Genomic DNA, 25,522 nt, shown 5'->3' with positions numbered 1-25,522 from the left:
TAGGGTCATACCAGAGCAGAGGGACAAGTCCTCTCCCTTGACCTAGCAATATCTCTTCAGATATCTTCTGGTGTAGAGGGCTGACCCTGGCTGGATTTCAGGCACCCATCAAAGCTTCTCTCTCACTCCTCTCCACTGCTGGATTGGGAAGAGAAAATATAGTGAAGAATTCATGAGTAGAGGTAAGACCCGTGAGAGAGATCTCTCACCAAATACCATCATGGGCAAAACGGAGATAGCTTGGGAATATTATTTGAATTGATTAACAACAAAATCAGAGCAGGATAATGAGAAGTAAAAACAGACCTTAAAACACTTTCCTTTCACTCCTCCCTCCTCCCCCAGTGGCACAAGGAGACAGGGAGTGAGGGTTATGATCAGTTCATCACATGATGGTCCTGCTGCTGCTCAGGGAGAGGAGTTGGAGTCCTTCCCTGCCCCATCATGTGCTCCCCTCCCCACAGGCTTCCCACAGGCTCACAGCCTTTCTCAGGCATCCCACTGCTCTGGCATGGGCTCCTCCAGGGGCTGCAGGTGCATCTCTGCATGCCCTCAATGGGCTGCAGGGGAATCTCAGTTCTGGCACCTGGAGCAGCTCCTGCCCCTCCTTCCCACTGCCCTTTGTGTCTGCAGAATTGTTCCTCTCACTTGTTCTCACCCTGCTCTTCTGTGGACACAACTAAAACTGGGCAAGCAATGTCTTTCTTCTTAAATCTGTTATCCCAGAGGCATCACCATCAATCCTAGTGGGCTTGACTTTGGGGTCTGTCCTGGAGCTGACTGGTGTTGGCTCTGCTGGACATGAGGGAAGCTCCTGGCAGTGTCTTGCAGAAGCCACCCCTGCAGCTACCAAAGCCTGGGCACACAAACCAAATAAATCTGGTTAAGAGCATTTTCCACCCACACACCCATAGGCAGGTGTGAAGCCCTCATGGACTCTGAGATCTCCCATCCATCAGCTTGTGCACCGAGCAGTGTCTTCAGGATGGTCACGCTTGCTCTTGCAACCTGTGCCACAGTTATTCTTACCCATACCCAGCAGGATCTGTACCAAAGGAGCACATGCTTGCCTGGCTGAAGGAAAAAAATTACCAACCCATCCTAGAGCCTGTTTAGGGTGCCTGTGATTTTGGTGAATGTCCGTGTGGCAATACAAAGCACGAAGAGAAATGCTGCTAAGTGCTGATTATGTCTTCATGTGGGCACAGCAAGGGTTCACTCACAGGTCTGGGGAGAATGGTGTTTTTGTGATTCTGCAAATGGCTGCACTCAAAGGTGGTAATTTGAATTTCTCTAGTCCTTAATATATTATATATATATTAGCCTACATATGTTCAGTGGTGAGGCTTTGACTCACCCACCCTCCATCCCTTGTTAGCAGGATGCTTCTGTTATCTTTTGAGATGAAAGGTGCCCCAGAAATGCAAACCACCGATGAACTGTGCTCCTTTTAATGTAAAATAGTAATAATAAATACTGTCCTGCTGTTCCCCTCATCCCTTGTCATCACAAAGCACTCCATAAATTGCACTCCGGCCTCTTGCATTCCAGCTGTTGTGCGTACCGAGACACAGCCGTGCGTGGGAATAAAAGAAATACTACCTTTGGGGTCACTGCTGATGTTACCCACAGGTTAATGTGAGTGGTTTGTATTTCCATTCACTCCCCCATAATCCAGTCTCTGATCCATGTTGATCTGGAGGCTGAGTTCAGCCTGCAGCAGTTTATGCCTTTATCTCAGTTGAGTTCTAATACCAGCTGGCACAGTGGCTGTCTTGCATCCCTCTGGCCTGGGCAGAGTCAGTGACTTGGTCTCTGCTCATCAGGCAATAGATTGAAGCTCAGAGGAATCCTGGGTGTTTACCTGTCCTAAAAATGGGACAGGGCTGTGTTTTTGATGTCCTTGCTTTGCTGCCTTTTCCCATTAATTTAAAACTGCCGCCTGGCATGATGCGATGTTCAGGTTTCCCTTTGGCAGGCACTGCTCCTCTCCTCCTGGGCTTGGGTCTTTGCTCATGGAGAGTCTCAGCCATCCCTGTATCATGTTTTCTTTCTGTCAGCTGCACCTCCTTCACATCCAGCATCCACTCAGAGGGTGAGTGTTTTGGAAGGAGGGATGAGTGTGCCTGAGCTCTGCAATGTCTCCATGGGGAGCTCCTGGCTCCTCAGAACATCCTCCACCTCCCTGATTGTCCTTCCTTCCTCATCCTCATGCTTATGGCCTGGGAGAGAACATCGACCAGTAAAATCAGATGCTGTCCTGCCCCATGCACAACAGTTGAAATCCCCCAAGTGAAATTAATTTTTAAATGTCATTAGACATCCAAAACTCTTTCCTAGCACTGAGCTAAATTTATATTTTGGAATCATAAAATGGTTTGGTTTCTGAAGGCCATCTAGTCTGCTTGTAATGGACAGGAACATATTCCATTAGACAAGGATGGTGAGAGCCCCATCCCACCCGGACTTGAATGTTTCCAGGGATGGGACAGCCACCTTCTTTGGGGTCTTCTTTGTCTTCCAAAATTGAAAGGCTAAAGATTTAGTAGATGTTCAGTTGTAGACTGGCCTCCACACTTATTTGCTGGGGCCCAGGCATATCCAAATTACCGAAATTCAGACCAGGTTCCCGTGATCTGGCCGCAGCCTGGGAGACGATAACCTTCATCACAAAGGTCCAATCCAGCAGCCTGGGTTATTTTAAAGCAGGTAAGTGGAAGAGCCCACTGAGATAAATGCTCAGGTAATCACACAGGTCCAAACTGTGAAACCACCTTATGTCATCAAAGCAATTTGAAAATCAATTTGATGTCTGGCAGGGAGGCAGACACGTCGGGTCCCTTCGGCGTTCATTAGCATTCAGGTGGCAGCACTCTGCCAAAGCTGCTTTTTCTGAGAAAGCTATTGAAAAAAAAAAAAAATTAAAGGAGAGGGAAAAATTAAAATTAGGCATTAACCATAATTTCCTCTCATTAAAGGTAACAACAGCCCCAGCACCAATCTGGAATGGGGCTGGTTGATGGGTTTTCAAGATGGGGAAACAGAGTGCACACCACAGAAGTGAAGTGATGATCAAATAAGAAAGCAAATGAGGCTCCCCCCTTGTTTTTAACAAAGGCAGGAGCGGGGCCAGTGGCAGAGTGGTTTAACTGAGCAGTTAGAAAATTGGAGGTCAAAGCCTGACATGGCTATTGATGAATTGAGGGTGTTGGAAGAAGAGTAGCAGACATCACGAGTGGGCTGTAGAGACTGAAACATGAAGCAAGATTAAAAGAAGTTAAGTACCTGGAGGTGGTGTGGCTGTGCAGCAGTGAGGTGAACCATAATTACAGTCACCACATGCTGCAGACTGGAGAGAGACCAAGGGAGAGAGGATCAGAGTGGGGTAAGGCAGAGGAAGGGGGGGAAGATTCAGGGTTTTGAATCTCTTTGTTCCAGATGTGTTTGGGCAGGTTGTGTGGTGCAACACCTGCTGGTCACCTCTTTTTTACCATCTCCTGACTTTTTTCTAGTTCATACCCTGATGTTTCCCATGCAGCCTAAGGTCATTAATGAAGGGCTGAATTGTGCTCTGCTGGCTGAGGATGAGACTGGGGCAATCTCCTGAAAAGCATCCTCCTGGATATGAGGTTCAGTGATTGAAGGAGCAAATCCTTTGCAGCTCTGGCCTGGTGATTTGTACCATGTGGGACATACTGGCCAGGGTGCTGGGATGGAGCTGGCTTAGGGCTGGCAGCAGCTCTCAGGAAGGGGTTCCTGCCTGGTATTGTCAGGTGTCAGACTCCCATTGCAGCTTTTCCTGCAGTGGTGTCACTTAGTTGCTCTCACTTGATGAGGTCGCTTGTTTCCATGCAGACTTTATGAGCTTCATATATTCCTATCATCATGCCTCCCTTTGAAACTAGAGTGGAGATGATGCCCTGGGCAGGTGATGTACTGAAAATTGTAGGTGCAGAGACTTGCATGCATTTTTTTTATTAAGCTTTCTGGTTTACAAAGGCAAGCTCTAAATGAATCCCTAACGACTGTGACTGGAAAATTATCTCCGTGAATCCATGCGTAGCAGCACCTCTTGAGTCTGCAGGTAGCGTGAGACAGTAAAATAATGGGTGAGCACTTCTGCCTCTTACCAGATGCTTCAGGGAGCTCAGCTTGGTGACTTTGCCTTGATTAGTCTTGGCTAACTTTTCCCCTGGTGATTATTTTGGTGCCTTAAGTGACAAAGGGAATGGACTAAGGGGTGGCATGGGGGTTCCTTCCAGCCCAGACAATTCTCTGATTCTATGGTTCTAAAGCTCCCAAAGCCTGCTAGCAGCATACTTTTCCATGTTTGCACTGATTGCATGATCAATGAATTGATTGAAGCCATGTTTGCATGTCACATTTTTCATCTGGCTTCTCAAGGAAACAAATCTGAGACCTGGCTCTTTCTCTGTCCCATCAGTAATTCTTGAACCATGAAGTGGGTAAGGGTCAGGTTTGTTGGAGGACTAGGAATAATTTTAAATGCCTAGATTTCTTCAGAATAAATATCTTGCCAGAGACCCTAATTATTTGAGTGAGGAAACATCTGCAGTGATATGAGACACACCAGTGATGGCAGAGCCATGCCACGCGGTTGCCACCCAGCTGCAGATCGGTGGATGCTTTTGAACAAATTAATCCTGAGGGTTCCTGCAATCTCTATGCAGCCAGACACTCCTGGGATAAATCCTGGACCTAATTCCGAGCTGTCTGGCATCTCATGTAGTCATCCAGCTTCTGCAGAGCAGGGACAGGGAGCAGCCTCTCTGGTGTTTCACTGCGAGGCACTGAGGGACTGGACCTTTTGCATGTGTCTGAGCCAGGCAGACGCGAGTCTTGGATCCAATTAAAAAACACAGCAACTTATGAGTTTGTTAGACATGACTAAGGGCTGCCTGGGTTAATGGAAAAGTTGAGCAGAGCTTAATTGTTCCTGCATAAAGAGCACATGGAGGAGTTATGGAGGCAGTCAGAGGAGACGTGTGTAAGGTGCTTGTAGGGTGGGAGGGAGTAGATAAGCCAGCATCACTTTAGGAAAAATATAAAATGAGGATCAGAAGCTTTTATTGTGAGGAGTGTTGGTGCCAGAGCAGCTGCAGCAGGGAGCTGGCCTGGGATGCTGTGGTTAAAATATTTTTTTTTAACACTTTTGCTTTATATGGGGGGATTTTGTGCCAAATGAGATACCATGTGCTGGTGACAATCTTGGTGTGTGCCGTGTGGCTGGCATGGAGCCCATGTGTAAGTGCTGATGGGTGGGAGTTTGTCTGTGTTCCTGCAGGCCCCTGTCAGCTGAGTGCTGCTGGACACATGGGCTGAGCCACAGGTCCCCAGGGCTGCCATGGAAGTTGGGCAGTGACACAGAGAGGGTCAAGAACTTCCTCCCTACAGCAGTTTCCCAATGTCTTCTCCAGCCATTCTAGAATCCTACAATAGTTCATGTTGGAAGGGATCTTAAGGATCACCTAGTTCCATGCCTCTGCCATGGGTAGGGATACCTTCCACTAGACAGTAACAGAGCAGTAACAGAGCCCAGGGGTGGAAGGTGAGGGGTTGACAGCCTTCAAATCTCTCAACAAAGCCTCCTCCCTCCTCCTCAACCACTCCATCCCGTGAAAAGATATGTTTGTGCCACCCACCTTACTATTACTTAAACCCCTGGTCTCCATGACCAGCCTCACCTCATTGCTTGAACATCACTTGCTGATTAGTTTTGCAGCTATTTGGGAAGGTGAGAGAAGACGCAAAGAAGAGAGAAGGGGTTGGGAAAGGCATCACAGTTGCTGGAGTGAGTGGTCAGATCCCAGGTGTTGCCCCGAGGGGAGATAGGGACACCAGGCTGAGCGTGGAGAGCCCCAGCCACCATCCTCATCTCTCCATCACAGTGAGGAGTCAGGGAGAGTTTAGTAAGTGTTGCATCAGTACAGAAAAACATACTTGATGCAGAAACATCATGAGGTGAAATAAAAACTTTATACGTATTTTGTTTTTCTTTCTCCCTCTTTTATGCCTTGGTAGCGCACACTGAAGTTATCTGGGTGGATCTGGTCTCTGCACTCGGGTCATTTTATGACTGTTCTTGCTGTTTTCATGGGAGTCAAGTGATTTATGTGCATCTTTGCAGATCTGGGCCTTTAGCTAATATCGAAGTGCACACCCACGCATGCCACTATGGCAACATCTAATAACCCCAGTGTAGAAAAATATTTCCTTTTCATTGTAGCAGTTAAGCTGGAATTTCTGAGAGGACTGATGGCATGAAGTGCCGAACTCCCACCCAGGTAAATAAGAGTTGAGCATGTTATTCTTTCCAGTTCCCTTTTTGACGAACTCCTTGGAGTGTGTCTCTGCTGATGGTAGATTGTGTGGGGAGAGGAGGCAGCTGGAGCCTGGGTGGCTTCCTCACAGCCATTCTTGCTGGTACTTTGGAGCATTTAGGCACCACCCCAGAGCTCGTGTGCTGGGAAAAACCATCTTGCCAGTGCTTTGCAGAGCAAGGTGGTGCTGGATGAGGAGGATGCAGAGATCTGTCTCCCGCTTTCCTCAATAATTGACTCACCCCAGTGTGACTGCAGGACATGAACTCTGTTTTGGCAGCTCTGGCTCCTAACCCTGCTGCCTTCAAGGGCTACATCTTTCCTAGAAGAGTCTGCACTGTGGTGATGATGGTGAGTTCCCTTCTGGTCCTAGACTGGGCTCCTGGTCCTCAGCAATCAGGTGCCAAATGCTCAATGTGCTCCAACACAGTGTGCTAATTTGGTACCAGGACTAAGGAACTAGCAGAAACATTTGGCCCCAGAATGTTGCCTCTCCCTAGGTCACGCTGAGGGATGTTATGAGTGGGTACCTGGGAGGGATCCCTGAAGGTGTTTTGAAGCTGGGGGTAGAGAGGGGAGGGACAAAATAAAAATAAGAGAATGTTTGTCCCCACCGTAGCCAGCAAAGTGGGATTAATGAAATTCTGCAGAGGGCAGAGGGAGGGCAAGGACGCAGTCAGCAAAAATGGATCTGTATGACTGTAACATAAATAGGGAGGGGGTGGAGGAAGGTGGGGACACTGCCCTGCAGAATTAGCTGGACACTGACTGTATTTGAAGCCCCTGCTGGCCTCAAAGGCCTTCATTCAGTACCCACTTTGTTTCAATGAGTAGAAAGTCGAAAGAGCATCTGTCATGCAAATTGTATGGTAGGACAGATGCCCAGTGTGAGGTCCTGCAATGGCAACCAGTGGTTCAAAACAAACAAACAAAACATGTCCTTTTCAGTCAAGAGATCTGCTGTTGGGCTGTCTCCAAATGCCTGTACATTGACAGAGTATGTTTTTTTTCCTCAGGGTGTCCCTCCAGAGCTGGGCTGTGCAGCAAGAAAAGCTGCTCTGCTGTGTGCATCATGAGTTAATTACCAATTTCTAATCACATCTGGTGTGGGTGTCGCACAGGCCATGTCCTGTCTGTCACTGTGACATGGTGAAACCTGGTGAAAAAGCTCATTGTTCTGGGTTTTCCAGAGCAGTTGTGGCTGCCCTGTTCCTGGAAGTGTCCAGGGCTAGGTTGGATGGGGCTTGGAACAACCTGAGATAGTGGAAGGTGTCCCTGCCCATGGCAGGGAGTTGGACTGGATCATCCTTAAGGTCCCTCCCAACCCAAACCGTTCCATGATCTTCTGTTAAAGACCTCCTGCAAACAGTTCTGGACTGCTTTGGAGAGGAGTCATGGAACAGTTTGGGTTAGAGGAAATCTTCAAGACCGTCTGGTTTCAATGCCCCTGTCATGTGCAGGGACATCAACAACATCAGGTTGCTCAAATGCCCATCCAACCTGGCTTTGAGTGTTTCCAGGGTGGGATGTGAACCATTTCTCTGGGCAGCTTGTTCCTGAGGCTGGGTTGGGCAGCAGAACTCCAAAGGCTGATCTGATGCCCTTAAGTCCATGATGATGCTTCTTTTTTGCCACTGGATAAATGTCAGCTCCTGTTACAGAGTGCAAGAGAAGAAAAGATCCCAGATGGCCTCTCGGTTTGAAATGTCAGATGTATAGTAAAAATGGCTTTTCACTCCTACCTACTCATCTCATATAGGAATTGATCTGGTTGGGGGTAAAGCCACAAAATAAAGACAAAGCCTTTATTCAGGGCACCTCCCTGTTCCCCAGTGAGAGGTGTGGGAAGGATGCCAGCTCCTGCTCACAGAGCACCTGAGGAGAAATATTTTCCAAATTTTCTTAAGATACATGGTAAAAACTGACTCTGGGGTCAAAACTGCTGAAGCATCAGTGACAGGGGGCACTGCTGGAAGTGAAGGCAGGATTTCATGGGAGAGTGTGATTTTGGTGGATGCTTTCATGTTGTAATCCAAGGCAGGGCAGACCCACTGGTGGGCCCCATTTGGAGCATGTGAATCCTTATGGAGGGAGTTGTGGGTTGTCCTCCTGTCAGAGGTTAGGATTGTTGGAGAGAACAACCCTTCTGATGGAAGAAAGAAAATGAGGAGATGAGTCTCCAAACAAGTTCTGTAAGCACTTGCTTGAAAGCAAAAGATTGATTTCTCCTCTTGAGGGTTTTCAGATGCTCCTCCGTGTTTAGCTTTGCTGGATGGGTTTAAAGGAAAATGCTGAGAAAGATGAAATTTCCTTTTGAGTCTTCTCAGTGAATTCCCTGAAGCTCCAGGAAGGCTCCCTGGAAGGTCAGTGGCAGCTCCTGCAGTAGTGTGATGGACTCATTTCCCTTTCCCCCACCGAGTCCCCGCAGACAGCCCCGTCTCCAGGCCCTGCTGTCACAGTGCAGCTGTGCGAGTGGCGAAGTGCAGATGCTCATTTTTTTTTACGAGTTGGCCGAGCCTTTTGCCGTCCCCCAGCTTTGGCAGAGGAGGCTGCAGCTCCACGCACGGCATCTGCTGGAGCGCCCGGGGGGCTGGCAGGGTATGAAAGGGAGCTGCGGGGCCAAGCGGGAGGCACTGGGGTGGCTCGGGATGGATGTGGCCTCGGGAGGGGTTGGGAGCAGATCCCGGTTTTTTCCCTTCTTCCCCCGTGTCTGTTTGTGTTGGATGTCCCGGCAAATTGTGCCCTCTGCAGATGGGCTTTGACCTTGGCTGCCACCCACGCTTGCTCTGCTGGGGCAGGTAGAGATGGGATGGATTCACAGCCTTTGAGACCGCCACTCTGCCCGTGGAGCATTTTCTAAATATGAGGTCTGATTTATGCCTGGTAACTACCTTTTTCCACTGTAAGGAAGAAAAAAAAAAATTGGTAGTTTATTTTCCCAGGGTTGTGGGAAACTGCACTTACTTGAGCTTGAGGTAACTTCAGCTGAGCTTGTTGAAATCTCTGATCCATCCCAAGGCTCCTGAGTTCAGAAAATAAAAATAAAACAGTGATTACAATCCCAGTGTACCTCATGAAAGACAGAATGGGGCAAATAGCAGGAGTTTGGGGAGTTTTTTTATCTTGTACATAGATGTGCTTGATGGAAAATAAATGCACTACAACTTTAAGGCTTTGCCTGCAGCTAAATATAAGGGTGTGCTGGCTCCACCCTGCTGCTCTGTTAGGGATACAGGCATTTATTTTTTCTGGGGTGGGTTTTTTGCTTTATTTTTTTCCCTTCTATTTTTTTTTTTTTGGCGTGAGTCTCCACCATGAAATAACTGACAGTTAAAGCAAGTGGTCCTGGAGCGTGCAGGAGAGGTGCCTCCTAACATTCTCCCCATGGAAAGTTAAAGGACTGAGACTTGACCAAATTTCAACTTTCATGTAAGTGCTGTGCGCTGTTGTCCGATGGGGAGATGAGGATGGCAGGGACGATGTCTTAAGACAGTAATCTGCTGTTTTAGCCTGACTTTCCCGAGTTCCCAGCCTGCTTGGTGTTAAGCTAGCAGCCAGGTTAGCCTGGGGTAGCTGAGCTTTGCAGCTTGGGGATGGTCAGCCCTGAGGGGATGATTATTCTTTTCCTAATTTTTTTTTTTTCTAAATTTTAGGTGAAAACTCTGTTGCTGTTGTTAAGATTCAGAGAGGTGGTGGCAGGGTGTATTTTCAGTCAGCATTTTCTCAGTCTAAACTTATTTTTTTTTTTACTTTCTGTTTTTGAAAGAGAAGCCAGTTTCATCTCCATTTTCTATAATCATCTGCTTATTTTATTAGCTTTTTCCGAAAGGCTGTATTTCCCCCGATGCCTGGCCACCTGTTTTCTATGAGCTGCTGAAGGTCTGAGCTCTTGCTCCGCGTGTGCAAAGCAGATTTCTTTCAACAAGCCAAAAGAAACGACACAGCTATAGACTAAAAAGGGCAAAAAACCCCACATGCTGTGCTATTTTGGTAGTAGCAAATTATGCGTCCTACAAATTACCATTGGTTATGAACATTGTCCGTCTGTCTGGATGACAATGTCCTGCTTTCAGACCGCTGCTAATACATTTAGAATTAGGATAATACTCATTGAACTCCAAAGTGGCTCCTCTTTTCTTTGCCCTGATTTATTCCTACCAGCAAATGTCACATGCAAGTGGAAGTTTTATGGCTGGATAATTCACAGCCTGTTGGGCATCTTATTAGGAAGGGCTTAGACTTTTAGAAAAAGTGACTCGAGGTTGTTCTTTTTGTGTTGGAAAGGTATCAACTCTCTAAGTTGTCTTGCTTGCTGACTTCCTTTTTAAATTTTTTTCTTTTCTTAATCTCACCCTTTTTTATTTACTTTTTGTTCTCCCTTTCTCTTTCCCTCTTTGTTTCTTGTCACTATTTTCCCCCCCTTTCCTTTCTCTCTTTTCTTCTCCCTTCCAACTTTTTCTTTCTTTCTCTCTTTCTCTCTTTCTCTCTTTCTGTCTTTCTTTCTTTCTTTCTCTCTTTCTCTCTTTCTCTCTTTCTCTCTTTCTCTCTTTCTCTCTCTTTCTCTCTTTCTCTCTTTCTCTCTTTCTCTCTTTCTCTCTTTCTCTCTTTCTCTCTTTCTCTCTTTCTCTCTTTCTTTCTCTCTCTTTCTCTTTCTCTCTTTCTTTCTCTCTCTTTCTCTCTTTCTCTCTTTCTTTCTCTCTTTCCTTCTCTCCTTCTCTCTTTCCTTCTCACCTTCTCTCTCTCTTTCTTTCCCTCTTCCCCTCCTCCTTCTTTCTCTCCTGTTTATTTTTTTTCAAATTTCCCTTTATTTTGCTTCCTGTTTTTAATTTTATCTTATTTTCTCTATTATTTCCCTTTCATTCTTCCCAGTGAAGCACAAGTTGAACTGAGGGCTTGCTCACCTTTCCACCTGAGCTTCATGAACGTCTGCTCTGAACTGTGACTACAAATCCACAGTGAGGACTGTGGTACTGTAAAAAACAGATGTAACACTGTAAGAAATAGATGAGGATTCCAAATAAGAATTTCTCCAGAAACACATTTACCTTTTGATATGCCTTTCAGAGGTGGTTCATGCCCACATCTTGACCTATGTCTGGTCTTTTTGGGCAGTGTAGAATGAATATCCTAAGCAGATATTTCTAGATGTGACATTACATAGGGGTTCATGGGCAGGAGTGAGAGCAGGGTGAAGCCTCTGCTCCATCTCAGTGATGGGGTGTCTGTGTCTGCTGGGTGAATCCCAGCACAGGAAACCCAGCAGGCAGCTTTGTCCTCTCCTACAAATCCTCTCTCTGGACCAGAGTGTCCCCTGCAGCCACGCCAAGGGCAGGTTATGCCCTTTCCAGCTGCGAGACTTGAGAACAGATGGTGTCTTGTTCCACTTTCATACCACCCCGGCTTCCTTTCCAATTTTCCTGAGTCACCTTTTTCACAAAAGGGATTGAAAGGGAGAGGCTGGCATGTCCATGGGAGCAGGTAGCTTTTCCCCTCCCGTGCTGCCTGGCACATTGCTGCTGGAGAGTGTCTGGTCGGTGTTGCTGCAGTGTCTCTCTGCTGTAACGCGTCTGTGCTTCTCCTCTCCGGGGTTTTCCATGCCGCTTATCTGTGCCAAGCAGGAGACAGGAGGTGAGCTGCTTAACTGACTGTCTCGGGGGGAAAACAGTGCTGTGGCCTTGTTTTGTGTCAGATGGATTCAGGCATTGCTCCACAATGAATTCAAAGACTACTTCTTTCCTTCTCTTCCTCCCCCTTCTTCTTCCTCTCCTTCTCCTTATCCTCCTCTGCTTTCTCTCCTTCGGTGTTTCCTTCTCCTCCTCTCCTTTTTTCTTTCTCATCTTCTGCCTTCTGCCTTCTCCATGCCTTCCTTCCTCTCTACCTTTTCCTTCTTTCCCCTCCTTTTTTTTCCCTTTTTCCTTCCTCTCCTTCTCCTGCCTTTCTCTCATTCTTTTCTCTCCTTCCCCATACTCCACCTCTGTCACAACCACTACACATGCTGATACTGCTGCAGGATCCAGATGCTGCACAAATCCAGAGCAACATTCCCAGCTCTGACTGCCATGTCCACGACCCTTATCCCATGCCAAACCTCTCTCTCCCTTGCACTGCAGTGGCAGCTTTTGCAGAAGGGACACCCCAGAGCGTCCCAGCAGAGGGCTGGTGGTGGGGGATCCCCAGGAGTATATTTGAAGGTTCCTCCCTTCCGCTTCCAGGGTGTTTGTTGCCAGGATCAGTCCCACTGTCACCCTGCAGTTGCTGCTGGGGTGTCTCAGGGCTTTGGGTGGCCAAACAGGACAGCAGCCTTGTATATCCTGGTTTACACCTAGGTACAAGAAAGGTATGAAACCCCATAATTGTGAAGGTGCTTTCACAGGGCTCCTTGCACAGGGACCCATTTTCAACAGGGTGAAAACTATCCACTGTAGGGTGAGATCAGGGCTGGCTGCGCTGTATCCTCAGATGTTCAGGAGCTGCTTTGAGTGGTGCTTCAGGTCATAAAATCCAAGTGCTATGCTTGGAAAGACAGATTGTTGCCACAGCATAAACGAATCTATAGAGCCCAGACAGCCAGCAAATTCACCATGTGCAATGTGTGTGTCTCTCCACCCCTCTTGTGCTTTCCTGTCCAAACTGAGAATGGCTTGGGCATTGAGGCAAAGTCCTGTGGGGAGTGGCTGAGGGAGCTGGGAAGGGAGAAAAGGAGGCTCAGGGGGACCTTGTGGCTCTGCACAGCTCCTGACAGGAGGGGACAGCCGGGGGGTCGGGCTCTGCTCCAGGAACAGGGACAGGAGGAGACAACATAGGCTGCACCAGGGAATGTTGAGGTTGGACACGAGGAATTTTTTCATGCAAAGGGTGATAAAAAAATTGGAACAGGCTTCTCAGGGAGATGCTGGAGTCCCCATCCCTGAGGTGTCCAAGGAAGGCCTGGACATGGCACTCAGTGCTCTGGGCTGGTGACAATGTGGGGATCAAGCACAACTTGGACCTGATGATCTTGGAGCTCTTTCTGAACCAAGATGATTCTGTGATTCTCTGATTGCTGCCCTCTCGAGAGGGAGGTGATGTGTATAGGTGGCAGGTGCCTGTTATTTAAAATGAGCCCCACATATGTCCCACAGAGCTGGGACTGGCATGAGGTGGCACTAAAGCTTTGTCAGAGCCTTTGTCATTCCATTTGTATCAAACCCCTGGAACAGGAGTGAATCTTGTGTCTTCCAGGTGGTTTTGGAGGAGCTGTGTAATGATTGTTGGAATGTGGAAGTGTAGATCCCTCCTTCCAGGTCCCTGAACTTGTGGCAGTGGGTAGGAATTAAAGGCTGTTTCTGTTGAAGGACTGGTGATCTGTGGCTGATGCTGCTCTTTTATACACCTTTTTCATCCCCTAATGGGTAGGGTACAGTGGCCACTGGCAAACTGAGCAAAAGCTCTGCAGAGCACCTGGAAAGGGCTGTGTCTGTGTGTGTATGGGCTGCAGAGGGGCCATGCACACCCACCTGAGGGTTAGCAGTGCTTAGAAATGGAAGTTCTCCTTTGGAAGCCTGCGTGAGCACCATTTCCCGGGAGCTGCCTAATTTAAATCATCTTTGCTCTGTTTTGTCCTATCCATTATTTTCAGCTGTCAACATTTAGTGCCACAAAGACCCTGTAATAGGCTTCTTTCTGCTTCCCTCTAATAATCCCAGAAACAGTCACTGGGCCCTTTGTCTGGGGCTCTGTGATGGCTCTCAGTGTTCAATTTGCTGGAGAGGAACCACTTTGTGGAACAGTAGGACAATCAGTGAGGCAGTGGCTCAAGTGCTGCCATCCTCCCTTTGAAGAGGCAGGAGAGGAGCGAGATGGAATTGTGTTTTGCCCATCATGGTTAATGACTTCTAAGAAAAGCTTCAGTGGCAGCTGAACAAAAGTGATCCTGGCTTACAAAAATAGATGCATTTAATTTGCCTTAGAATTTGTTGGGGTTTAGAGAGATCCTTGGAGCCTAGTGAGAATAGTGAGATCTGGTGTTCAGGTCTGGGTTAGGACTCGGCGTCTGTGTCCAACAGGAGGGACCAAGCTGTGTGTGTCAAGGCCAGGATGAAGTCCAGCAGAGGTGGGTGTTGACAGATTTTCTTGGCATTTTTTAGGTGTTGGTAGGATCCAGTGAAAGGTCTTTACACTGATACCAGGTCCACTAAAGAGGAGGTGAAAGGTGAGACAGCAGGGTCCTGTCAATGCTGTGAATCCCTCTTTGGCAGTCCTGAACTACACAGACATTTCTGACATGTTCTCAGGGATGCCTCCTTTGGGCTGGGGGTGAACCAGGAGGCTTCTTGAGGGATTTTCCAGTACTTGGATGCTGCAGACTTTATGTCTTCTGTGGGGCTGTGTAAGGCATCCCATGCTTAACTCAGCACAGATTGAGGAACCTTACTCTGGTTTCTTATTCCTCATCTTGAAGTGGAGGAACAGCAAGTGCCTCCATTGCATGAAATATCTCAACATCCAGCATTCCATGTGATTCCATATGGATTTTGTGCTGTTTTCCTTATGTTACTTGTGCTGCTGACCTCAGCTGTGCCCATCTCCTGCCCCTTCTGCCATCAGTTCTTGCTCCAGGTCTGCCCTTCTAGTCTGCTTCAAAAATTCCCCTTGTCAAGGGATCAGCTCAAGGCAGCTAAAAAAATCCCCAGATTACAGCTAAAAGTACCCTAACAGTGCTGCAATGGGCATTAGAAGGCTGTCTTCATTGTTCAAGAATAGCTCTGTGACAACCTTCTTCTAGAGATTTTAGGGAGAGTAAAGGTGTGAAAATGGAGCTTGGTGTGATTTTGAGGAGCTCCTCCATGCACTAGCTGTCGTACTTTCCTTGTTCAACCCTCTTGGTCCTGGATGTGAAAGGTACCAAGATGGAGGAAGTCAGGGATGACTCAGAAAACAGGTGAAGACTAGTAATTTAGCTTTTCTATAAATGCTTGAACAAGCTATTATGGTGGGAAGATAAATAATGAGGGGAAAAATAACTTTACAAGTAAGTGTTGCAAGGAGAAGTAACTTTGATTTTTAAATTCGAGCTGTGCATGCAGAAGCACAGGATGGTTGCTTCTGAGCCTATTTATCCTGGAACTTAATTCTTACAATTCTTACAGGGACCATTGTCAAGGGCTTTTTTTTTTTGCATTGGTTTTATGCTGACTGGTGCTACATTTAATCTGCCACCACTCTGCTCAGACCCTTTGCCTGCTGCTTGGTTTCTTGAGTCCTGCTGGAGTGTCTGATGGGTTTTTGTGGCCTCAAAGCCTTATTCCACTCTGTGCTAAGACAGCAGCTTTAGGAATGAAAAACTAGTTTAAAAATGCTATTAAAGAAAAGCTGTTGGTGTAACATGATTTTTGCTCAGTCCCATATGGCTTGGGGGTACTAGGCTCATTTAAAAAAACCCACTTAAAGTGTGCTCTGCCTCACAAATGTCCCACAAATATCCCCTTGATGTTAGCACGGCCCACGGCTACACCTGGGTGCTTTCCATGAAGTCCCAGGTCTGCAGTTAGGTGGAAAGCTAAAAATCTAAGGAAAACTATCAGGACAAAATCCAGGCTTGTTTTAGCCCATTTGGTTGTGGAAACAAAAGTTGCAAACTGGACCTCTGAGCAATCCCAAAGGAAAAGAAAAACAATGTGTTAGAAGGAGGAAAAAAAAAACAAAAGAAAGAGCTGGAAGTGTTGAAGGCAGTCTCATGGGTTTGGGATGGCGTGAGCACTCAGCTCTGGCGGTAAAGCTGAAGCTGTGGTCGAGGAGAAAACTTGTCCTTGGGCTCTTCCTTGGAGTCAAGGAAGGTGGTTTGTTTTTTGGCGATGAAATTTCCTATTGAAAAATTGAATGCTTCCTTCTCTCCCTTGTGAATGGGATGCCTGGGAAGTGAAACACGCTGGTTCCAATTACCAGCACAGCCAGCCCAGGTGCTGCAGTCAGTCAGGAATTTGTGCCTTTTCGTATGTTCTAGAAAAGATAAAAACTTTTATTTTATTTTTTTTTAATTATTTTTCCTTTTTCAGTGTATGTAATGAATTGAAAGCAAGAGCCCAGCCAGACTGCTTTTGATTTGTTTCCATATTAATGTTTTATGTCTGAATATGTGCCTAGTCACTCAAATTAGTCAAACTTGCTACTGCAGTTGAGCTCAAAAAATGGTCCCAAGCAATGCAGGCTCATTGATAGGGGCTGGAGCACTTCTCCTGTGCAGACAGTCTGGGAGAGCTGGGATTGTTCAACCTGGAGAAGAGAAGGCTTTGGACAGACCTTATTGTGGCCTTTCAGTACTTAAAGGGGGCTTACAACTTAAAAAAAAAATAAAGATTTTTTAGTAGGGCCTGTGGTGATAGAGCAAAGGATGATGGTTTTGAACTGAAGAAGGGGAGATTCAGACTGGATGTAAGGAAGAAATTTTTTGCTGTGGGGATGGTGAAGCACTGGCACAGGTTTCCCAGAGGAGTGGTGGGTGCCCCATCCCTGTAAGTGTCCAAGATTAGACTGGATGAGGCTTGGAGCAGCCTGGGACAGTGGAAGATGTCTGGAATCCCTTCTCCCCAGACCCTTCCTTGCCTGCATGGGCAGGGTGGATGTCCTGATTTACAGGCAGTGCTGGCTGGAACTGCTGTGAGCTGTGACTGCACATGGGCCCCCAGGCTCCAGCTTTGCATGATGCCTTCTGCAGATACCTGGCAGAGCACAAAGACCTTGTTAAGGCAGCCAGTTTGACTCCAAGTGCACACCCCTTCCAGAGCACAGTTGGCTAAGTGGTGCTCCTGGACCAGGCTATTGCACCCCCACGTTCCAGTTGATATTTAAAATAAGAGCATACATCTCTGGTATTGTTTCTTTCCAGGCTTGCCTACAGCTCTTCAGGCAGGATCGCCACTTTCCTGCAGGGTTACACAAAGCCTCAACAGAGGCAAAACTTGCCCTGCAGTCTGAGACAAGGGGCAGCAGGCAGATTGTGGAATCACAGAATCCTTTACAATGGAAAAGGCCTCTAACATCATTGAGTCCAACCATTCTTCCAGCTCTGCCAAGGCCACCACTGACCCATGTCTTGAAATAGCTTTTAAATCCCTCCAGGGATAGGGATTCCACCACTACCATGAGCAGCCTGTGACAGGGTTGGGCAAAACTTTTCATTAAGAAATTTTCCCCGGTATCCCATCTAAACCTGCCCTAGTGCAATTTGAGGCCTTTCCCTCATCCTGACTCTTGTTTTCTGGGAGCTGGGCCCAACCCTACCATGGCTGCACCCTCCTGTCAGGGAGCTGTGGGGAGAAAGAAGGTCTGTCTCCTCTCAGACTTATTTTCTCCAGGAGTAATTAGCTGGAGGTGAATGAAAAAATACACAAAGGAGCTTACAGTGTATGGAAATGCTGTATATACATGTGTGTGATTGCAGAAGATTCCCGTTGTACGGTTGTGTTACTGGGAGTACACGGTCATTAGGAGTGAGCTGGAGTGGGAACACCTGGAGGGCCAGAGTTATGGGTGATTATTCAGCCTAGCCCTGGCTTTTCTTCACTTTGGAGAGCTGCACAGCATAATTTCATTGCAGATTTATATACAGCTAATTGGCATATAGTTTGATATGCAAATAAAACCATATAAATATCAAGAGACAGACTAAAAGCTGTGCTTTCCACTGTCATGCTACAATCCTGCTTTTCTGGTCAGTCTAATCTATTCGATTGCTCCTTTCATCATCTTGTGTTTTGAAGGCATGATATCTCTTTCAAAGAACATCTGTCAGACGTATATTAATTAGTTAATTTTTCTGCATGGAATGTAAACATGAGGGTGGAGAACCCAAAGCCCTGAGGATCCAATGAGGTGTGTGGCCAAGTAATTATTTTGGGGTAATGCAGAGATGTGGCCTGTGCTTAGTCTATAAAGGCAAGAAAAAGGTTTCCTACCAGGTACAGTCAGTTTATGCTAAAGTGAAGTGAAGTTTTCTTGATGTGGGCGCTAGAGCCTGTGTCATAGACACACCATAGAGTTGGCATTTTCAAACTGAGCTTTCTAAGCCAAAGATGCTACTGGCAGTGGTGCTCAAGTATGTTTAAATTCAGTTTTTAATTAAAAATATTAAGTTTAAGTAGTTCAAGAATGGAAGAAAGCATAGAGAGAGCAAATATTTTTATGCTGAAGGAATATTTAAGGTGTAAATTTGTTTGCTGGTAGCACCAAGTTTCACTCCTGACTTGGGGCTGCCTGGATGCTTCTCATGTGGTTCACACTGAGAACCAGATTTATTGGGATTTTTGTGTTTTGATATTGGGTGAAGGTCTTTTGCTGTGAGTCTTCAATCAGATGTATTTTGTGTGATAACAAGAAATAGTTTTCTGTGTGAGGGGACTGTGATGTGGTGTACATGCAGAGCAGTTGGGCTGGAGAAGAGTTGGTGTGCAGTTTTAGGGCCAAATCCAGTGCTGGCAGTAGTGCAGAGGGGTGAATTGAAGCAGGGCCATGCACCACAGGTAGGTGCAGTACAGGAATTCCCAGAGGGTTCCCCAGTCCCAGAGCACACCACTAGCACTGGAGCATGCCTTGCTATTGGAGACATTCAGAAATCCTGCTAAGGCAGGGTCCTCTCTGTCAAATCCCTCCTTGGCCCCTCTGGCTCTCTGGGCTGAGGTGTCCCCAGGCTCATTGGTCGTCACTGAGCTGGGTTCCCATTTCTGACCTCGTGTTGGACAGCTGCCTCTCTATTCTTGACAGCAAGGCTCTTCCCTTTGGCAAGAAACAAAATGCAGTGTCCTTTCAGCAGAGTGCATTTTGGATTTCTGCAGGTTCCACCAAAGCAGTGTTCAACTTCCACCATCTGTTTTTAGCACTTCTGCCTCAACTTATGTGTGGGTTTTTTTTCTTTTTTTATTTGCTTCCTGGCTTCCAGTCCTCTTGGTAATTTATTCAGTGTGGACTTTTAATATATCCCAACAGGAGCAACTCTACTTATGTTTTCCTTTTGGAGTAAGGATTAGGGAATATCCCTTAGCCCTTCTTTTTGTTCGTCCCACATTTTTTGTGTTTTCCTAGTTTCCATCCTTCTCCTTCAGAGCTGAACTCCACTGAATCATGATTTTTTTGCAGGGGCAGAGGAGCCTGAAGGATGCAAGCTAGTCTGGTTTCTAGGTGCTGTGATTTTTCCCAGGTCCCTTGGGGTGGGAGGAGGCCTGGAAGCTGACTGGGTTTTTTTATTTTGGTTTTGGTTTTGTTTTGTTTTTTGGTTGGTGGATGTTTCATGGCCTGCACGCAGCTCTGGGGTCCCCAGCAGCACAAGGACGTGGAGCTGCTGGATCCAGCCCAGAGGAGGCCACGGAGCTGCTGCCAGGCTGGAGCCCCTCTGCTCTGGAGCCAGCCTGGCAGAGCTGGGGCTGTTCCCCTGCACAAGAGAAGCTCCAGGGAGAGCTCAGAGCCCCTGCCAGGGCCTCAAGGGGCTCCAGGAGAGCTGCACAGGGACTGGGGACAAGGCAGGCAGGGACAGCACACAGGGAATGGCTCCCACTGCCAGAGGGCAGGCACAGATGGGAGATTGGGAATTAGGAATTGCTGGCTGGGAGGGTGGGCAGGCCCTGGCACAGGGTGCCCAGAGCAGCTGTGGCTGCCCCTGGATCCCTGGGAGTGTCCCAGGCCAGGTTGGATGAGGATTGGAGTAACCTGGGACAGTGGAAGGTGTCCCTACCTGTGCCCTTCCAATCCACACCATTCTGTGATTCTGCGAGCTGTGTAATTATGCCACAGAATGCAGGTTTTTTTTTTGTTTTTTTTTTTTTTTTTTTTTTTTTTAAACAAGCATTGTTTTGCCATACTTGTCCAGCCAGATAATCACAAAAATGCCTCAAGGAGAAAGAGAGATGGCATTCACCATCAGCTGGGAATCTGCAAATTGCTACATATCACGAGATTGTCAGTGAAGCCACGACACTGGCAAAGCTAGGCAGAGGAATTTTTGCTGGGGCTCGTGGTTTCTTTGCCTTGCTGGATAAAATAAAACCTGCCAAAGCAGCGGCAGTGAGCTCCCATCTATCTGTTCTCATACTCCCAGCCGCTTCTGCCTGAATTATTCATGCTCAGTAAGTGATCTGCAAACAGCTCCTGTGATCTCCCTGTGATCTGTGGGTATGCCAGACTCACCCCTGCTTAGGTCAGGGCATTTTCTTGTTTCCTTCCCCACGGCAGGGAGTCTGTGGGAATCTCCAGATTCCTCACCGCCTCTTTCTGATTAACCCAGACGTGTATTTATTATTTACATGGCAGGATTTGTTCAGCTGTCCCAGGCACACGGTATTATCAGTGGATAAGCAGGAAGACTCACTGCAAACATCTGTAGTTGTTGCTTGACAAATCCTGTTTGTATAAATAATATTAAGGAGCTGCAGAGGCTGTTGTAGAGTAAATACCCTTGTGACTGAAGGCAGCACTGCCAGCTTTTCACCTGCATGTGCATCTCAATAGAGATTTACTGGGCTGTTTTACACATACATATATATATATACATATAATATACTTCCGTATATTTTTTAGTTTAAAGGTCCCTTCCAAACAAAATTATTCTGCGATTCAAATGTATTTGTCTATATGTTTTATGTATTTGATTTTTTTTTCACAAGCTCTTCCCCTGTATTTATTTCAGCTTTTAGTTTTTTTTTTCCTACTGATTTGGACATGGAAATAGGTTGGCAAAACCAGTGAGAAGGGCAGGTTATTGGCAGGTATTTTGTGTGTTCTGCTGTCCATATCATTTATGAAAAGGGCTGTAGGCCCACCTCTTTCACCACACCTACCCCAGATCCATCTTGGATCTGCCTCTCCTGTATCATTTACTTCAACCACTCTATTTTGGGATGAAGACTGGGTTGCTTCAGGAACCCATTGCCAGTGGAGCTGCACCTAATACTCTGAGCAAGGGATGTGGGGCCCCCTGGTCCCCTTCTCCAGCTGAGGGAGTAATTTGGGATGAAAAAAGCTCCATTTAGGCTACCTGCTTTTTTATGCTAACCCATAGGAAGACGTGTTCCTCGTTTAGGATATCCCTCACCTACGACATAACCCAGATACAGTGAGTTTGTTAAAATGTCCTGTCTCTCTGCATTCTGGAAAGAGGATTTTCTATTAAACCTTAGGGAAATTACTGGCCTTGTTAACTAGTGTGGAAGTAATGAACCACAGCAGGGTGACTCGGGAGATTTGGGCCCTTGCTTCGTAAGACTGCATTGTTTCTTCAAATGAGAGAAATAATTTAAGCAAACAAACGAACAAAGAATTTCTGGAAATTAAAGTACGGTACAAATGGGATGATTTGCTCATCCTCTGTTTAATAGGAGCAGTGCAGTGAACAATTGTGTGGTCGACCTCAGAAATCTATCCATGGTAACTAGTCACAGGAGAGAAAAATAGACAGCCTGCCACCAACTTGGTATTAAAGTTCTATTTTCCCTTTTTTCCACGGTTGCGGGCCAGTCAGGGACTTTCCATGAGCAGTCAGCACAGCAGAAATCCCCTTCTGCTCCCTAGCAGCCATCTCTGCTCAACAATCAAAGGTGCTTTTTGTACTGGTTTTGGCTTAAGTGGAGTTTGGTCTCCATTTTCAGTGGGATCAGGTTGGGACAGACCCTTCCTGCCAAATGCATCCTGCTGAAACAGGGCTGTCATAGAATCACAGAATGGTTTGGGCTGAAAGGCACCTCTCAACCATCCAATCCCACCTCCTGCCATGGGCAGGGGCACCTTCCACCTGACTGGGTTGTTCCAACCTGGCCTTGCCCCTCTACCCCATATCTGAGACGTGTTTGTCATGTGTCTGTCTGGGGCCTTGCCTTTGGTTTTGTCACCTCTACCAGGTTCTGGGTGTTAAATTCCTGGTGGGTTTTGAGGTGTGTGGAAGCCCTGCATGACCCCAGTGGCTTTGGGCAGGTGCTGCAAGAGCCCAGAGGAAGGACAGAAAGACACTGCCAGGCTGGAGTTCAAAAATAAATACAGCAAAAATACTGGGCCTTCAGGCTCGATGATCTGTTCCTCAAAAGACAATTTTGGAAGGGATCGCTGTGCTTTTGTTCTTCCATTAGGCAGCTGAGGAGAGAGCATTGTTTTCCTCCCCTCATCCGTTCCCCTTGTAGGGGAAGAAGGAGGACTTGGCCACCCTGAGCCAAGCATCCCAGGGGACTTCCCAGAACAAAGGGCTGCGTGGAGGAGGATTCCGTCATCCTGTCCCCGTCATCCCCTTCCCTCCCTTCACCCTGCCCTTGGCACGGCCGTGCCCGCCCGCGGCTGGGGAGTACAGGGAGGGGACTGTTCCTCATCTTCTTCCCTGGAAACCCGGCTAACTTCCATTATCTTCAGGTTTACTGCTGCCTGTAGCCTTGATGAGGCAGCCCTGGGGCCCTGGGATGGTGTGGTAATGTGACATACCCAGGTGTGGTGGTGTGGGTAACACAGGGCTTCTGAGGAATGTTGTGTGGGTGTTCCTGGATGTGGATTGAAGCTCTGTGGACACATCCCCGTGTAATTTCTCTCCTGTGTGCTGCAGGCATCCATCTTGATCTGCAGAGAAGGCTTGTGGGTTGGAGAGCATCTCCTCAGCCATGCTCTGTGTGACCATTGAGTTAATTCCCCATACAGGAAAGTGTGGCTGGCCTGATTTCCTTGTTTTGGGTTTTTTTTTTTTGTTTTTTTGTTTTTTTTTTTTAAATTATAGGCTGCGTAGGTTTATTTACAAATAACTGGACTAACACACTATCTTGTTTTGCTCAGGCTTCAAGACTGACCCTGCTGAGAGCCCCTGAGATACTGAACTCTATGAGCGGAGACCACTTAACTGCACTCAGCACCTTTCAGGATCAGGCTCTAGGTAATTATTCTAATTCTTTGCCTGGATGATGGGGGAAGTTTTCTGTTCTGGACTATACAGATGATCTGAAATTACATTTCTAGTTGTTCATTCCATGAAACTGTGGATTTTTTTTTCCTGCTGAAGGTTGTCACTCTAGATCAGTGGCTGGGCACTACAATAAAACCACTGATCCCTCAAACATAAAGCAAAATACTGGCCTTGCTTCCAGAGGGTGACTCATAGAATGGTTTGTGTTGAAAGAACTCTAACAACCATCTAATCCAAGCCCCTTATAATGGGACATACCCAACTAGACCAGGTTTCTCACAGTCCCATTCAACTTAACTTGAATATTTTCAGGGTGAGGCATCCTGGAATTTCTGGATCACCATTCTGGTAATGGTCACCAGCTCTTATGTTTGGGAAGTTCTCCTGAAGTTAACTTGCAGAGAGCTGTGAAAACAATCAGTCAATATCAAAAAAAGATATTCACTACCATCAAAAGCAGTCAAAAGCTTAAAATGTTAATATTTGTTGGCATGGATGCTTGTTCAAATCAGTCTTTTAAGAATTGCTCAAAACCTACAGCTGCAGGAGCCTTCTTTTTAAAATGAACTCAGCATCTTATTTGTCTGGGTTTACAGTAGCTTTATTTTCTCCTCCAGACCTGTTGTGCCTTTGAGGAACTTTAAATCCTTGCTCCAAGGTGGATAGATGGAAATCAAAGGGCCTGGGGCTTGGCATTGTCCTGCTCTGCATCTTCATGGAGATGAAGATGGTGCTTTGCCTGGGGACTGTGGGCAGGATTAGACCCAATATATGTCTTTTATCTCAGCAAGGCCAGCTCAAACACAGAGCACGAGCTGGAGAGGTGAGGATATCTCAGAGTTGGGTTTTAAAGGGAGTAAGAAGGAAGCAGGATGCTGTGGATGTTACTCTGAAGCACTAAGGATGAAGGATTTCCTGTTGGATTGACTTCCTGAGTGAGATGACATTCCATACAAAATTCTCCACGCTGATAGAAGTAGCAAATCAATAGAGGGTTATAATTTTTAACCTGATTTGCTGAGTTTTTTGCCAGGTCAATAAAAACCAGTTCCACACTGATTTCAGCAGAGGCTAAAGCTCAGCTCTCAGATCAGAGTGGCAGGAGGGCAGAGGGTCTTGCTGCCCACTCTCCCAGGGCATCCTGTGTCCATGCAGTAACAGAGGGCTTTTCTCCATCCCTTGCAGCTCTGTGTGGTGACATTTTCAGGACTCAGGCAAGAGGACTTTGACTGGCTTGTTTCCTGTTTTGACAATCTCCATTTCAAGTGCTCTGTAACGCAGCCTTGTGCAGGGAATTCAAACACCACATCCCATGTCCTCCTCTTTTTAATATTGCATTGGAGAGCTAAGCTCATGTTTCCAGCAGGGAGGAAGAATAAACAGGTCATGAAACAGGCTCAGAAAGTGAAAGAGAGGAAAACAAAGAATGAGAAAGAAGGAATACATTCACCATCAGGGCTGCAGTGGGATGTTTTTCCATATACACTCAGAATTTGTGGGAATGGGGTGCTACCTCAGTGCCAAAAGTCACATGCTTTGTGTTTAAGCTGCTGCTGTCAAAGCTTGGAGAATAACTAAAACAAAAAGGTCGCAGGTCAAGTGGATGTTTTCCAATTGACCTGAGCTCAGTATAAATCCTGGGGAAGGAAATAACCCAACAAACATCCACCAGCCCTGTGTCTGTGTCCCCTGCTCAGGTGCTGGCTGCTGGTGGCAAGTCCTACTGGGACATGCCACAGGCAGGCAGCTGCCTCAGCATCCTGAAACAGTCCTCAGGCAGCATCTCCTCCCCAGTAAATTTTTGTGCAATAATTGGTTTCAGATTTGATCTAGGTCAGCAATTAGGAGGGTCAAGAGGTTGCTTCAGGTGAGCAAGGTGAGATTGTGAGAAAACACCAGCCTGTGGGCTGGATGCTCATCCTAAGCCCCTGCAACACATCTTCAGCTGAGGATTGGTGTTTGCTGCTTTAAATGCAGCAATTTTGGGTAGGCAAGGCTCCAGAGGAACATCAAGGCAAATGTGTCTCTGCCACCATTTCGCCCCTTGCAAAGTCCCCCCCATCCAGAGGTTTTGGTGTGGCCAATTGCTCTTCCCTGAGCTGTAGCCTGAAAATAGGGATAGAAAAAGGCAACGTGTTCTGGGAGCCATGCCAAGCCAAGGCACGGAGTTGTTAAGAGATCTATATCTCAATAGCAGATTTTTTGGTCTTTATCAGCTTTTAAGAGAAAATACAGTGTTTGCAGGAGCAGATTGGGATCATCCTAAGGAATGGAGCTCTCCTTT

General features: G+C 46.9%; 1 protein-coding gene across 8 annotated transcripts in view; it reads left to right on the top strand.

The window, feature by feature from the left end:
* ZBTB7C (zinc finger and BTB domain containing 7C) overlaps positions 1-25,522 on the top strand; it is a 153,186-nt gene that overhangs the window by 35,554 nt on the left and 92,110 nt on the right. For 5 of the 8 annotated variants that reach the window (XM_085566105.1, XM_085566107.1, XM_085566108.1 and 2 more), the window contains one exon: positions 23,112-23,208. In XM_085566105.1, coding sequence (XP_085422231.1) covers positions 23,112-23,208 — 97 coding nt within the window. Of the gene's footprint in view, positions 1-7,697; positions 9,771-9,791; positions 11,970-23,111; positions 23,209-25,522 lie in introns of those variants that run through there. The other 3 variants (XM_085566110.1, XM_021535534.3, XM_085566114.1) reach the window with 3 other exon arrangements.

This window comes from Lonchura striata, chromosome Z (genome assembly GCF_050655825.1).
Source record: "Lonchura striata isolate lonStrDom1 chromosome Z, ASM5065582v1, whole genome shotgun sequence".
Classification (NCBI taxonomy): domain Eukaryota; kingdom Metazoa; phylum Chordata; class Aves; order Passeriformes; family Estrildidae; genus Lonchura; species Lonchura striata.
Note: the sequence above shows the minus strand (reverse complement) of the source record. Positions and strands in the feature narration are given on the sequence as shown.